Below are 14,002 nucleotides of genomic sequence, written 5' to 3'. Positions count from 1 at the left end.
ATACTTCCCAGGGGCTCAGAAGAGAAAAGTACGAACAGCGAGAATTATTTTTGGGAAATGAATCTAAGTACACCAAGCTCTTTGTCCATCTACTTTATCCCACTAAGATAAAACCCTATCTACACAGCTTCAGTTCTGTTCTTGTGCCTAGCTCCTTTCTTGCCTGATTTCTCTCTACTTTTATCTGCTGTTCCTGTTAAGTCCTATCTTAATTCTCTCGTCTTAATTCTGCCTCATCTAGGTCCTTCTCATCTGATTCTTACCCAGCTAGTACTTCCCCATCTGGTTTTTCCTCATCTTCCATCCCATCCACACATTCTCTCTGGTCAAAATCCTCCTTATCCCTCTAAGGTCTCCATCCTCAAGTTCTCTACCCTCTTTTCCTCTCTGTCTTCTTATACCTCTAGGTTCTATCCTTCTTCTCTGAAAATAAAACTGCCTTTTTATCCCTTTGACCCTTATCTCTCCAAACTATCTCTGCTCCTGCCATTTCTGGCAAGTGTGCTCTGTCGCTAGGCAACTTGGCTAGGCAACTTCCTACACAGCTAGATGTACCTATAAGTTGGAACCCTTTAGTTCTGAGTTAATTGTTAAGGGTGGATCTAAAGCTAGAGATAAGACTTTGGAATGGAAAAAGTTAAGCTTAATTGGCACATCCACCAGGCCTTCTCAAACAGGTAGTCTGGATGCTTAAGTCTGTTCTTAGAGAGTACAGAGGTATCTCTGATAAGGTACTTTTCTCCATCTGGGCATGGGCGTGGCCGGATGCTGCCAATGATGATAATTACAGGGAGGCTTGAACTGGGATTCTGGCTGAGCATAGCTGTCAGTGCAGAAGGTTATCTAAATATTCCTAGAAGTGGTTAGGTAATGAGTTAGAGGTCTATAAAGTTAGCAAGGCTGTAAGAAAAGGAGGGTCCAAGCTAAATTGTGCAAAGCTATTACTTAAGGTCCACCTGACCTAGGCAGTGTCTCCAAATGGAATTTACCTTAATTTCAGGAGATTATTATGTGGTGGCTTGGACTGTTATTTCTGTTAGTCCTTGAATGTGGCTAAGGGAGATATCTGATTCCAGTGCTAAAAGGAAAAGAAACAGATGGGCCTGAGAAAAGGAAGTCTTTCTTGAGGTTGTTCTCCAAATACCTCTAACATATATGTCCAAATAGTGATCAGTCCACACTGTTAGCAATTCTTAGGAAAAAATCAATTGGGAAAGCTATGAAGGTACACATGATTGTCATAACAGAAGACAGCTGATATATAACAAGCCAAATAACACCAAAACCTCCTTGGAATTTGGCTTCCTCTGAAGGAATTCCTTGATCCCTTCAGGTAGTGGCTTTGCCATAACCAGCTGAGTTCTTATAATATATTCCTGCAGCCTGTAGCAAAAGACATGCACCACAGCCTAGCTGTAATAACTTTGTTTAATCCTGATGGCAAGTTCTTAATATAGCTGCTGCTGTCCTAGTTTTACTTGACAAAACAGACTCAGAAAGTCAATCCACCCACCCCAACATCATGTAGTCAGTCGGTGGCACAGTTAGGACTTGATCCTGACTCATAGCTATGCCCCTGCCTCTTGCTCCCACACTTTTTCTTAGACATATGTTCTCACCCCTGCCCCAGTGCCGGTGTCCAGGCTGTTGATCTTCGAGATCTGTTAGTTCTAACCCCTCTGCCCTCAGTGATGTCCACATGTGTGTTCTCATCCCTGCCCCAAGGCCGGTGTCCAGGATGTGGCTCCTTTAGGGTCCTCAGCTTCAATCACCAAGGCTAACTCCTCTGCTGTCAGTGATTCCCAGAGCTCTTTTTTTTTTCATGCTAAACCTCACACTATTCATTTTTTATATCCATATACTTCAGATACACACATTTTTACAGTATGAACTTTGTTTTGAGACAGGAGTTCTAAATTTGGTATTCATATTCACAGTGTGTCTCCAGAAATGGCTGCACAGGGTTAGTTCCTTTCTATCCAGTGAACCTTAGTTAGCAGCATTTACTTGAACAAGATGCCTCCTGACTTTCTCATGACAGCCACATAATTATTAAGTCAACACAGAAGTAGTGAATGTCTTAGGAAAGCCAGGCTCATTAGGACTAAAAGGGTAAGCTCTAACAAGAGCTTCAGAGTCTGATATGCACTTTTCAGAAGTGGGACAGATTTACCAACATTGTCAGTCCCTTGGCCAAGACACCACTGTGCAGCAGCTGAGACACGAGATCTTAATTCAGAATGTCCAGCTGGAGATGGAGGAGGCAAATGAATCACATCCAGACAACCTTACCCTTGTCCTGTCCTCTTCAGGAAGGGGAAAAAATGTCAAGAGGCTCATTTTAGTGGAATTTAATCATAAAATTTTCTAAAATGTTCTCTTCCTCAAACCTGGTTGCTGTTATGTATTATGCAGAATTGTAAAGTAATTGGTAGCACGTGGGACGGTGCCTGCAGGAGTCACAATGAGGGCCATTGCCTGCAGGGGATCCCAACTTGCCAGCCTCATTTGCCTCTGCACAACTTTTGATAAGTCTCTGCTTGGTAGAGCCAAATGTTTATTTATAACATATGGCCTCCCACTGACTCAGTGTAACCACAGAGTGACTCTGTATCATTGCCAGAAATCAACTATATTAGCATTATGTGGGGGGAAAAGGCTTGCATTTGATTTAAAGTTCATATAAATTCCAGAAGTACTTTCATGTCTACAAACTCTGAGGGCTCCTATGAAAATATCCTAAATGTATCTCTGATTTTGTTTGATGTTGACTTCTCTCTTGCATCTTTATGTTTGGAGATCTAGCTTGTATTTGGCAAGCATCAGGAGGGTATGGTGGGGCAATATTGCATTCTTTCAAATGTTCTGCCCTGAGGGGTCTTATGATTGGGCTAGGACTACACCAGGTTCCCACAGTGGTAGGTGGGACTGGGGTTAGAAGATGCATGTGTGCTTTTCTTTAGTGGATATCAAAAGTAAGTGTGGTGCATTCATTCGGTAACAAGTTCAATTGGAAACAAATTTTATAATTTATAGTTTGATTAATTATATTTAAGAGATTGTTAGCAATGTTCCTGAAACTAGTCTGAAAATGTAAATAGTGTTGCCACAATAACGCTTTTCAGAGAGGACCAATGGTTAAGTAGCCTTATCAGAAAGGTTCTGGTTTGAGAGATATTTGCCTAAGACTGTTCTCCATCTGTATAATCTAGAAACCAGGAAAGGTACAGCAAGTTTCACTGTTCAAACACACCTCCTTCACACTAGGACAGCCTCATTTCCAAAAGGGGACTTTATAAGAATAAGAAAACCACTATTTGAAAATATATGAGTACTCCTCAGCATAAAAATACCATATGGTCCAGAAATTCCATAACTGCATATGTGTGTATATACATATAAGTGTATATACACATATATACACTCTAGAATAACTCATGTGGTCTAGCTAACCCTTCTACACTAAGAGTGGCTGTGGGTGCCATGTGCTAGACAGAACTTCTTTTTTAAATATGTTATCCAAAGTAAGATAAATATTTTATTATTGGCATATATGTGTGTATGAATATATGTATGTCCAAAGAACTGAAAACAAACAATCAAACAAAAAGTGCTTATACATGTTCATAGAAGTACCACTGTTCATCACAACCAATAGGTAGAAACAACCAGATTCCCATCAATAGACAAATGGATATCAAAATGTATATATCTACACAATGTATCACATCCACACAATAGGATGTTGTTTACCCTTATAAAAGGAAGAAAATGTTAATCTGTGCTACCATATGGATGACTCTGAAGACATGTTAAATGAAGAAGCAATACTCAAAAGGCTAGTTGGTTCCGTTTATATGAAATATCCAGAATTGGCAAATCTATAGAGAAAAAAAATTCAGATTTGTGGTTGCCAAGAACTAGGCAGAGGTTTGAGAGTGAGTAATAATTATTTAATGAATATAAGGTTTCCATTTGGAATAATAAAAACCTTCTGGAACTAGACATCAGTCATAGTTACACATCATAAACATACCTAATCGCACTCAATTTTATACTTTTAAATAGTTAAAATAGCAGTTTTGTTATTATATTTTTACCATAATAAAAATACCTAAATATATGACCATGCATTCTGCAACAAACTCTATATTTAGTAAGCAGTAGATATTGCCCAAATAAACACTCTAGAATAACTTATTGAGTGGTCTAACTTAACCTCCTACACTAACAACAGCAGTAGGTGCTATGTGCTAGGAGGGACAATTCCTTTTCCAAGGTGTTACCCAAAGTAAGATGGATACTCTATTATTAGAGTAGATTAACTGTACAAAACGTCGGATTTCATTACGACAAACTTTGTGATTGAAAACAGATCAAAAACCTTATTGTGGAACCAGAAACTTTGAAACTGTAATTCTGGAGAAATATACTCCAAGGTAAACATACATGGTGGTTCAATAGATAGACAGTGGTTAAGAGCACTGGCTGCTCTTCCAGAGGACCCAGGTTTGCTTCTCTGGACCTACATGGTGGCTCACAACCACCCACACCTCCAGTTCCAGGGAGAACCAAAACCCCTTTTTGTCACCTGTAGGCATCAGGCACGCATACATGCATACATGCAGGCAAAATACTCTTAGATATAAAAATTTTAAATTAACCTAAAATTTTTTTAAAGATATATAGGCATAGACAAAAACTTTCTGAAAAACATCCAAGTAGCCCAGGAAATAAGAGCAACCACTGACAAATGGTGTTGCATGAATTAAAAGGCTTCTGTACATGCACAGGAAACAATTAACAGAGGAAAAGACACAGCTTGCAGAAAGGGAGAGTCTTTGCCAGCTGTACATCTGTCAAGAGATTCATTACGGTTTGAATGTAAAGTGCTTCCCATAGACCCAGGCTCATGCCTTGAAAGCTTGTTCCTTGCCTGGTAGCACTGTTTCAGAGGGCTGTGGGACCTTCTGGAGATGGGCTTCAGTGGGTGAAGCTGAGTCACCGCGGGGAGACTCATTGGCTAGTTTCTCATTGTTGTGACAAAATACTTAACAGCAGGAGGGGTCTACCTGGGGTCCTACTTGGCCAATACAAGGATTCAAGTCCCTCATGGAATGGGGATGTAGCAGCACGAGCTTAGAGCATCCACAGTCAGGAAGCAGAGAGGTGCATGTTGGTGCTCACCTCACTCCCTCTTTGTAGTCAGTCTAGGACCTGCCCGTGGAATGATGCTGTCCACAGTTAGAGTGGGTCTTCCCACCCCGGTTATCTTAATCCAGAGACTCCCTCACAGAAAATGACAGAGGGTTGTTTTCATGGTATTTCAAATCCCCTCAAGTTGACCATCAACAGCAGACATCACAAAGACCTTTAAAAACTGTACTCACTCCCTGCTTCCCAGCTTGATGTGATGCCCATGACAAAGTCCCATGCTTCTGCTGAAGACTGAACAGCCCTGCTACACTTCCTCCACCATGACAGCTGAATGCCTTTGACCCTGTGGGCAGAAATAAATCTTTCTCCCCTTAAGTTGTTTCTGTCAAGTGCTGTGGATACAACAACACAAAAGTAACAAATACAGAAAACTAATTGCAAATGTGGAGTCATTACGGTGCCTAAACCTGACCCTGTAGTTCTTGGGCCTTTGACATGGGTTTGTAGAGATAAACTGGAAAAGGCTGGAGATGCAGGCTAGATAAGTTCTAGAATGCCTTTCAAGCAGAATTTAATTGGGTCACTCTGGTGCAAGTATAGAAAAACAGAATGTCAAAAGAGATGTGGACAGTAAATACTGTCTTCATGATGCTTCAGATTGGAGCAAGAGTCTATTGGGAATTAGGCCAAAGGTCTTCCTGTTAATTTTGAGAAACACTAAATTCAAAAGTAACCGACTAATTAACTTGGTGGAGGACATTTCAAGACACAGCATTCCAGTTCGTACATGGTTATTGCTGGTTGCTGTTAGACTAGTTTATAGAGGAAATCATGAAGAAAAACATATTTACAATGCATTTGTCCAGAAAAGGAGCATAAGAGAACTTACAGCTGTGGGCAGAGAAGCTGTAAGTCAAGAAATCAATGTGACTGGACAGACGTCAAGCAATTGGCAACTGTACAGTTAAAAGTGTATCTTTGGGGAAGTTTCAGGAATTGGTAAGACACCTACCCACTGCAGGCACCAGAGTATAAAACTTGAAAGTCTTTTAACAGTAGAGTGTTCATGGTGCACTGTTCTCATATGGCCACCTATCTAAGTGTTTGCCCAGGTTCAGCCCCGGCCACCTCAGCACTCAGAAGCCACCAGAGCCCTGATCCAAGGGTGTCTACCTCCTGCTGGAGCTGGTAGCAGAACTTGGCATGCATCATCCCATGAAGAAGGTGGGAGGTCATGGATGCTTACAGGCTAGGGTTAGGGTTAGCATCCAAACCTCTATAACATGGATGCATCTCAGAAAACCAAGGTTTTTGAAAAAGCCTGAAAGGCCAGATAATACTTAGTAGTGTTGGATTTCCCACAAGAGATGTGTGAGAACAGTGAGGGTAGAGCCTAAATTGAAACAAGGTCTTTTATTCAAATTCAAAATATAAGCACTTTTATTTTGTTATTTGCTAATTACCAATAAACACACACATGCTATGAAATCACAATTGTTCCCTCTCAGAATAGACTCACTGTGCTATGTAAGGCCATTCTCCATGGCCAGAGGGATTCTGTGCCAGTCCACAGCTGTCTTCTGTTGGAACAAGGATTGCACCTAGTTTCTCCAATATACCATACTGTCCATGTCTTCTGGTTCTGGTACAAGCTGTAGTAGGCTATATGAGATGCGCTTGAGTCCTGAAGTAGGGTCTTGGCTTCTTGATCTGCAAGGAGTATAAAATTTTTTTAAAACGTGATCAAGCCGGGCGGTGGTGGTGCACGCCTTTAATCCCAGCACTTGGGAGGCAGAGCCAGGCGGATCTCTGTGAGTTCGAGGCCAGCCTGGGCTACCAAGTGAATTCCAGGAAAGGCGCAAAGCTACACAGAGAAACCCTGTCTTGAAAAAACCAAAAAAAAAAAAAAAAAAAAAAACAAACGTGATCAAGAGACAATGGATGGAAGGGACGTATAGAATAGAACAGCAGACTCATCCAAGAATTGCCATATTACCCCACCATTTTTAGGAGTGTGGCTCACTTATATTAGAAATTTCTAATTTCTAATGTTGTCCAACTACAGAAACACAGTGAAGCACATGGTGGCCTGTGAGAATGTAGCACACACATACATACACACACACACACACACACACACACACACACACACACACACACACACACACACTTACTGAAAGCCTGAATAATATAAGAAGTGGCCCTGAGGAATACTCCTCCACTGCTTGTGGGAGTGCAAATTTGTACAGCCACTTTGGAAATCAGTATGGCAGTTTCTAAGAAAATTGGGAATTCATCCACCTCAAGACCTCACTATACAAATGCTGGGCATATGCTCAATCATACCACAGGGACACTTGCTCAACCATGTTCATAGCAGCATTATTCATAACAGCCAGAACATGGAAACAACTTACATGCCCCTCAACCAAAGAATGGATAAAGAAAATGTGGTACATTTACACTATGGAGTATTACTCAGTGGTTAAAAAACAATGACATCATGAAATTGGCAGGCAAATGGATGGAACTAGAAAAAAAAAATCATCCTGAGTGAGGTAACCCAGACCCAGAAAGATAAACATGGTGTGTACTCACTCATAATGGATATTAGCTGTGAAATAAAGGATATCCAATGATCCACAGACCCAGAGAGACCAGGTAACAAGGAGGACCCAACGAGGAATGCATGGATTTCCCTGGGAAGGGAAAATAGAAGAGATCTGGGTAAACTTGAGGCAGGGGTGGGAGGTGGTGAGATGGTGGATAGGAACATGAGGAATCAGGTTGGGCAGGTTGCGGGCAGGATGAAAAGGGGGAACAATGAAAGAGATACCTTGATAAGAGGAGCCATTTTGGGGTTAGGGAGAAACCTGGTCCCAGGGAAACTCTCAGGAATCCACAAGGATGACCCCATCTAAGACTACTAGCAATGGTGGAGATGGTGCCTGAACTGGCCATCTCCTGTAATCAGGTTGGTGACTACCCTAATTGTCCTCAGAGAGCCTTTATCCAGTAACTGATGGAAGCAAATGAAGAGATCCACAGCTAAACATTGGTCCGAGCTCCAGCAGTCCTGTTGAAGAGCGGGGAGGGATTGTATGAGCCAGGGAAGTCAAGGTCATGATGGGGAACCCACAGAGACAGCAGACTTGAGCTCCCAGGAACTCATGGATTCTGGACCAACAGCTAGGGAGCCTGCATGGGACCATCCTAGGCCCTCTGCATGTGTGTGACAGTTGTGTAGCTTGGTTTGTTTGTGGGGCTCCTAGCAGTGGGAACAGGACCTGTCCCTGGTGCTTGAGCTGGCTTTTGGGAACCTATTTCCCATGCTTGGTTGCCTCGCCCAAATTGATGCAGGGGGAGGAGCTTGGTCCTGCCTCAACTTGATGTGCCATGCTTTTTTTTTTTTTTTTTTTTTTTGTGGTTTTTCGAGACAGGGTTTCTCTGTGTAGCTTTGCACCTTTCCTGGAACTCGCTTTGGAGACCAGGCTGGCCTTGAACTCACAGAGATCCGCCTGGCTCTGCCTCCCGAGTGCTGGGATTAAAGGCGTGTGCCACCACCGCCCGGCATGTGCCATGCTTTGTTGACACTCATGGGAGGCCTGCCCCTTTCTGAACAGAGAAAGAGGAGGAGTAGATGTTGGTGGGGTGGAGGGTAGTGGGAAGGCATGAGGAGTAAACAGGAGGAGAGGGGTGAGGGGGAACTATGATTGGGATGTAAAATGAAAGAAAAATTTTAATTAAATAAAAAATTTGAAAAAAAGAAGTGGCCCTGAACAAGAGGCCCAGACTTATACATAAAAAGATAAAGTTGGCTCATCAGCAGAAGTCTTTGGACACTAGTTCTTGGTCACAAAAGAACAAGTTGTTTCTGTCAAGGCCCTTCAAGGTAGATGCAGGAAAGTCCATACATAGGCTAGACCAGTCTCCAAATGGGGAGGCACTGGCAGCATCTATGCAAGATTCAGAGCTACCTCCTGGTCCAGTGGAGAGATGAGTGGGTACCACCAAGAGTAGAGTGAAGACTGATAGCTTACTGTGCTTTGAATGTTCTTTTTGTCCCAGCCCAACCATTTCCAATCCACTAGCACTAGTGACCTCAGTGATCCTGCCTATCAACTGTCTCTGTCTCCTTCAGTTCTGGAGGTCAAACTTCCCATACAAGATTGCTGCCCTTGATAGGTGGCCAAGGTCCTCACAGGCATGAGCAGGTTCCAGGCCTCCTAAAGTGGGAGCATGTGAGCATTGGGGATCCTCATCAGTGCTCATGGAAATTTAGCAGTTCAACCAAGAGCTTGCCTTTTAGCATCCAAATCCTAGGAAAGCGTATTGTGTGATTATCCCCTTATTGCCCCTGTCAATCAAGGGGTTCGTCCCAGGACTCAGTAAAGTAGATCCCTAAATGGTTTTCACACACACAGTATGAGATACTGTATTGTTGCTTCAACAGCTGTATGTTCGTGAATGGAGAAGGACCTCTCCTCAGGTTTTCTGCTAAGAGATTATGTTTGAACAAGAAACCATAATATCACACCACTGGCATTTAAACTATGTGGAGAGGGTTCATGTGTCTATACAGGTGGACACACAGAGACCAAAAGATGGCCTCAGATGTCATCCCACAGGCACAATTCACCTTTTTTTTTTTTCAGGATCAGAATTGTTCTTTAATCAGAAAAAATGAAGGGCAAGTCTTTGTACAATTCTACTTAAAATGCTTTTTCTAAGTACAAAGTCTTGGTTTTTTTTTTTTGAGGTGTATCTCAAGCATTTCCCTCATCCCTTGATCTCCAGTTGGAATGCCTTACTCATTTCTCTCAGCAACAATAGCCCTATGTCTGTTGTTTCATGAGCTTAAAGCAAATTGTGACCACTGTTTACAAATGTGTCTCATTTGGATATAAGCGTCTTAATAGTCATGGTAGCATCATGGCCTCTAATTATTCTCAGGCTAGTGACCAATATTAATTAATCATTCATTCATCCAACAACTATTTCATGTCTGCTATTTAATGCTCTGTGATGCATCAGAGGGGAAAATCACAGAGAAAAAATAACAACTAAAATTTAATGATATAGAAAAAGATTTCCAAGCTTGGAAAGCTCTGAAGAAAATATGAGAATATTGAAGGAGACTGAGTTTGCTGGAAGATTAACAGAAACCTCACTGTCCAGAGCCGACTTATTTCCACAGCCAGTGTGCATGCTCCTGGGTGAAGGCATTCCTCTTCTAGTGCTTTGACCATTTTATGTGATCTGAGACCCTGTGGTTCATATATGAAACAGAGTCCCAGTGTGAGTAAAGTAAATCTAATTGGTGTTTATTTATAACAAAGCATAAATACACAACACCCACATGATGGCTCACAACTATCTGGAACCCCAGTCCTAGGGAAGCTGGTGTCCTCTTTTAGCCTCAGTGGGTACCAGGCACACAAATGGGGCACAGAAATACAGGCAGACAAAACACTCATACATATAAAATACATACCTTCTATAAAAAGAAAAAGAAACTCCAATCCATTTCTACTCTTATGAGTAGGACATAATTCATGACAATTTTAAAAACATTTCATTTTAAAAGTCAGATTAATTCTGAAACAATAAATTCCTGGTGATTTATCAATATGACTCCACAAATTTAAATATCCCTCTAGTATGTAGATCTTAATGTATCTCAACATAGTTTCAGCCCTGCTTGGTTCAAATCCTGGCTCAAACTGATATAGGGTTAAAAAAATGAACATTTTTTTCTAGGTCCCTGAACATCATTCATCTGTCTAAACACAATTTATCTATTTATTTACTAATCCATAGTGTGCAGGGTTAGAAGGTGAGCAAGGTGGTCTCAGCGGTTCACTAGACTAACTTTCTAATGACCTGAGTCCTCACTTTTAAAGGAGAAATGGTAACATCTGCATTAGTTGGCTTTTCATTGCTGTGACAAATGCCAGTAGGAACTAACTAAAGAAGGAAAAGGTTTTCTGACTCAAGGTTTCCAAGATTCAGTCCATGGTGACCTGGCTTCTCTGGCTTATACCTGAGGTAATATAGAATGCATGAAAGAGGAAGATGCTCTCCTGGAGGCATCTGGGTGAGGGAGGGGATGAGGGGTAGGTTATGATATAAACTTCCAGGACGTGCCCTTAGTGTGACCTACTACTTCCAAATAGGTTTCACCTCTTGGTTCCTACTGCCTCCCAATAATGCCATCAAATTATGAGCCTATTAATGGATTAATCCACTGATGGAGCTAGATTCCTCATAACTAGTCACCCTCATCCTCAAAGTCCACTAGTTGGGGACCAAGCTTCTAACATAGGAGACTTTGGGTGACATTTAAGATGCAAACAATAACATCATTCATCTTACAGGGTTGGAAAAATTCAAGGAATCCAGCATGTAAACATGTGGAATTCAATCGAGGATAATTGTTACTATCTAGAACTTCACACAGCGTTTAGCACATACAGTCTCAACCTATACTTACAACATTCACTCATCCATTTATTCTTGACTGCCTAATTGTAGGTCCTTCACTGCTTCAGCCCCATATCGCCCTCCCACCACTTTCCTGTCCTTAAGGAATGATCCCATTGACTCTGCAGATTATTGATTTTCAGATTGAGATTGCCTCTCCAACCAGGCAAGGTCAGGGCACAGGAGCCTACGTTTCTGCCAGGAGTTTAGTGGAGGCTATCTTATGGTTCACACACAGCCAAAGGAACAGCATCAACAGTTAGCAGCACACTACCCACCACCGGTAGATTCTGCCTTTCCTCTGTTCATTCATTAGTTTATCCTCCCAAGTCCCCACTTGAATGTGTCCAATCAGATGACTACAGCATGGTGACATGCGGACCTTTGTAGTAACTCGATGGCTTTCCTTTCTCTCAGAGTTGCCTGATCTTTTCTTCATTGCATGGTATTTAAAAGAAGATCAAAGTTGTCAGAATACAATCTGTCTCAGCCATATTCATTTGAACATATTTACATTTACATACATTTAATATATGTACCTTCTATGAAATGGATCCACTCCCAAATCCAGAGTTGCTTGGAGTCATTAGCTCACTGCTGGAAAACCTAAGAATGGTTCCTAAAGGTGCTTACTTGTTGGATCATAAAGCATAACTAATGTTTAATACTATATTATTTCTAGATACCATGAGAAGTTGTGTGGCAAAGCTGTTCTTTACCTGTTCCTTAAAGGGTCATTACTGCCTGTACAGCAAGTCCAGTTTCATCCTCATCAGCCAAGCACCCCAGCCATGGATCCAGATCATGTTCCTCTTCCAACAGGTATGTATAAGTCAAGCTCATTGGGGTCCTGGATGAGCTGCTAGCACATGTGGTTATAATTACGTTTATTGAAAAATTTTCAACTAAACAATGAAGATTTTATGCCAAAATGGCATCATAAAAAGAGATTCTTATTTAAAACTGCTCACTAGAAGCATTAAATTTGCACTTAAAATATAAAGGTAGAACATATAAAGGTGAGATGTCAGTACCAGAAGAGATCTTAAACACCACTTTTATTGATTAAGGAAATTGAAGGGCACAACTCAGATCATTGGATCTCTAATTCAGTGATCTTTTTATTGTTACCTGTGTGTTGTAGAAGATTAAAGATGTGATGCATTTGTTTATGCTGTGGAATATTTGTTTAATGATGCAAAGATGTATTCAGTCTTTTATGTTGCATTTGTTTAACTCTGGGAAGCTGTGTTACTGTGCCTATCCAAAACACCTGATGGTCTAATAAAGCGCTAAATGGTCACTAGCAAGGCAGGAGAAAGGATAGACAGGGCTGACAGATAGAGAGAATAAATAGGAGGAAAAATATGGGAAGAGAAGACCTAGGGGTGAGAGGAGAAGGATTCCAGGGGCTAGCCGAACAGCAAGCCACGGAATAAGAAGTAAAGAAAGGTATATAGAATAGAGAAAGGTAAAAGCCCAGAGGCAAAAGGTAGATGGGATATTTTAAGTGAAGCCAAGAAAGGCTGGCTAGAAATAAGCCAAGCTAAGGTCAAGCATTTATAAGTAAGAATAAACTTCCATATATTTATTTGGGAGCTGGGTAATGGGCCCCCAAAAGAGTCAAAGAGTAAAAAGCAACCAACAACATCTGTGTTTTGAAAACAAAATGGGAAATATTTGCAGGTAATAGAAGGGTGGGCAGAATTGAAAATGCAGGATCTGAGTGTTGTAATATGGTTGAAAGTCAAGGCAAAGTGATTCAACCATATAATTACTTCAATTAATAAAATATTTCTATAATAGTACCTACAAAAAGCACCTGAGGCAGCGAGGTGGCTCTGATGACCTGAGTTTAATTCACTGGATCCACACGGAAGAAGACCAGCTTCTGCAAGTTGTCTTTTGACATGCACATCTGTATAACACAGCATGCACGTGCCCATAAACACATAAATTATTAATTAATAAATAACATTTTTCAATTTAATGGAGTATTTAAAAATTACAGGTGAACAATGCCTTTCCTAGACATCAGAGGTTATCAAATATAAAGCCTAGTGCCCAATATAGGTTACCTCTTTTCAAATTGTTCGCCTGTTAGGTCTCAAAGATAACTAACCATTACAAGCTATTGCTGTTACTTCTGCTTCCCTCTAAAACAATGGTTTTCAATCTTCCTCATGCTGTGACCCTTTAATACAGCTCCTCATGTTGTGGTAACCCCAATCATAAGATTATTTTGTTGCTACTTCATAACTGAAATTTTGCTACTGTTATGAATTATAATGTAAATATTTTTGGAGATGGAGGTTTGTCAAAGGGGCTGCAACCCCACATGTTGAGAATAACATGCTCTAGA

The 14,002-nt window shown here is 41.1% G+C and overlaps 1 protein-coding gene across 2 annotated transcripts in view; it reads left to right on the top strand.

The window, feature by feature from the left end:
- Veph1 (ventricular zone expressed PH domain containing 1) overlaps nt 1-14,002 on the top strand; it is a 198,172-nt gene that overhangs the window by 120,102 nt on the left and 64,068 nt on the right. For both annotated transcript variants that reach the window (XM_059264718.1, XM_059264717.1), the window contains exon 9: nt 12,323-12,462. In XM_059264718.1, the coding sequence (XP_059120701.1) occupies nt 12,323-12,462 (140 nt within the window). The remainder of the gene's footprint in view (nt 1-12,322; nt 12,463-14,002) is intronic.

Source organism: Peromyscus eremicus, chromosome 6 (assembly GCF_949786415.1).
Source record: "Peromyscus eremicus chromosome 6, PerEre_H2_v1, whole genome shotgun sequence".
NCBI lineage: Eukaryota > Metazoa > Chordata > Mammalia > Rodentia > Cricetidae > Peromyscus > Peromyscus eremicus.
Note: the sequence above shows the minus strand (reverse complement) of the source record. Positions and strands in the feature narration are given on the sequence as shown.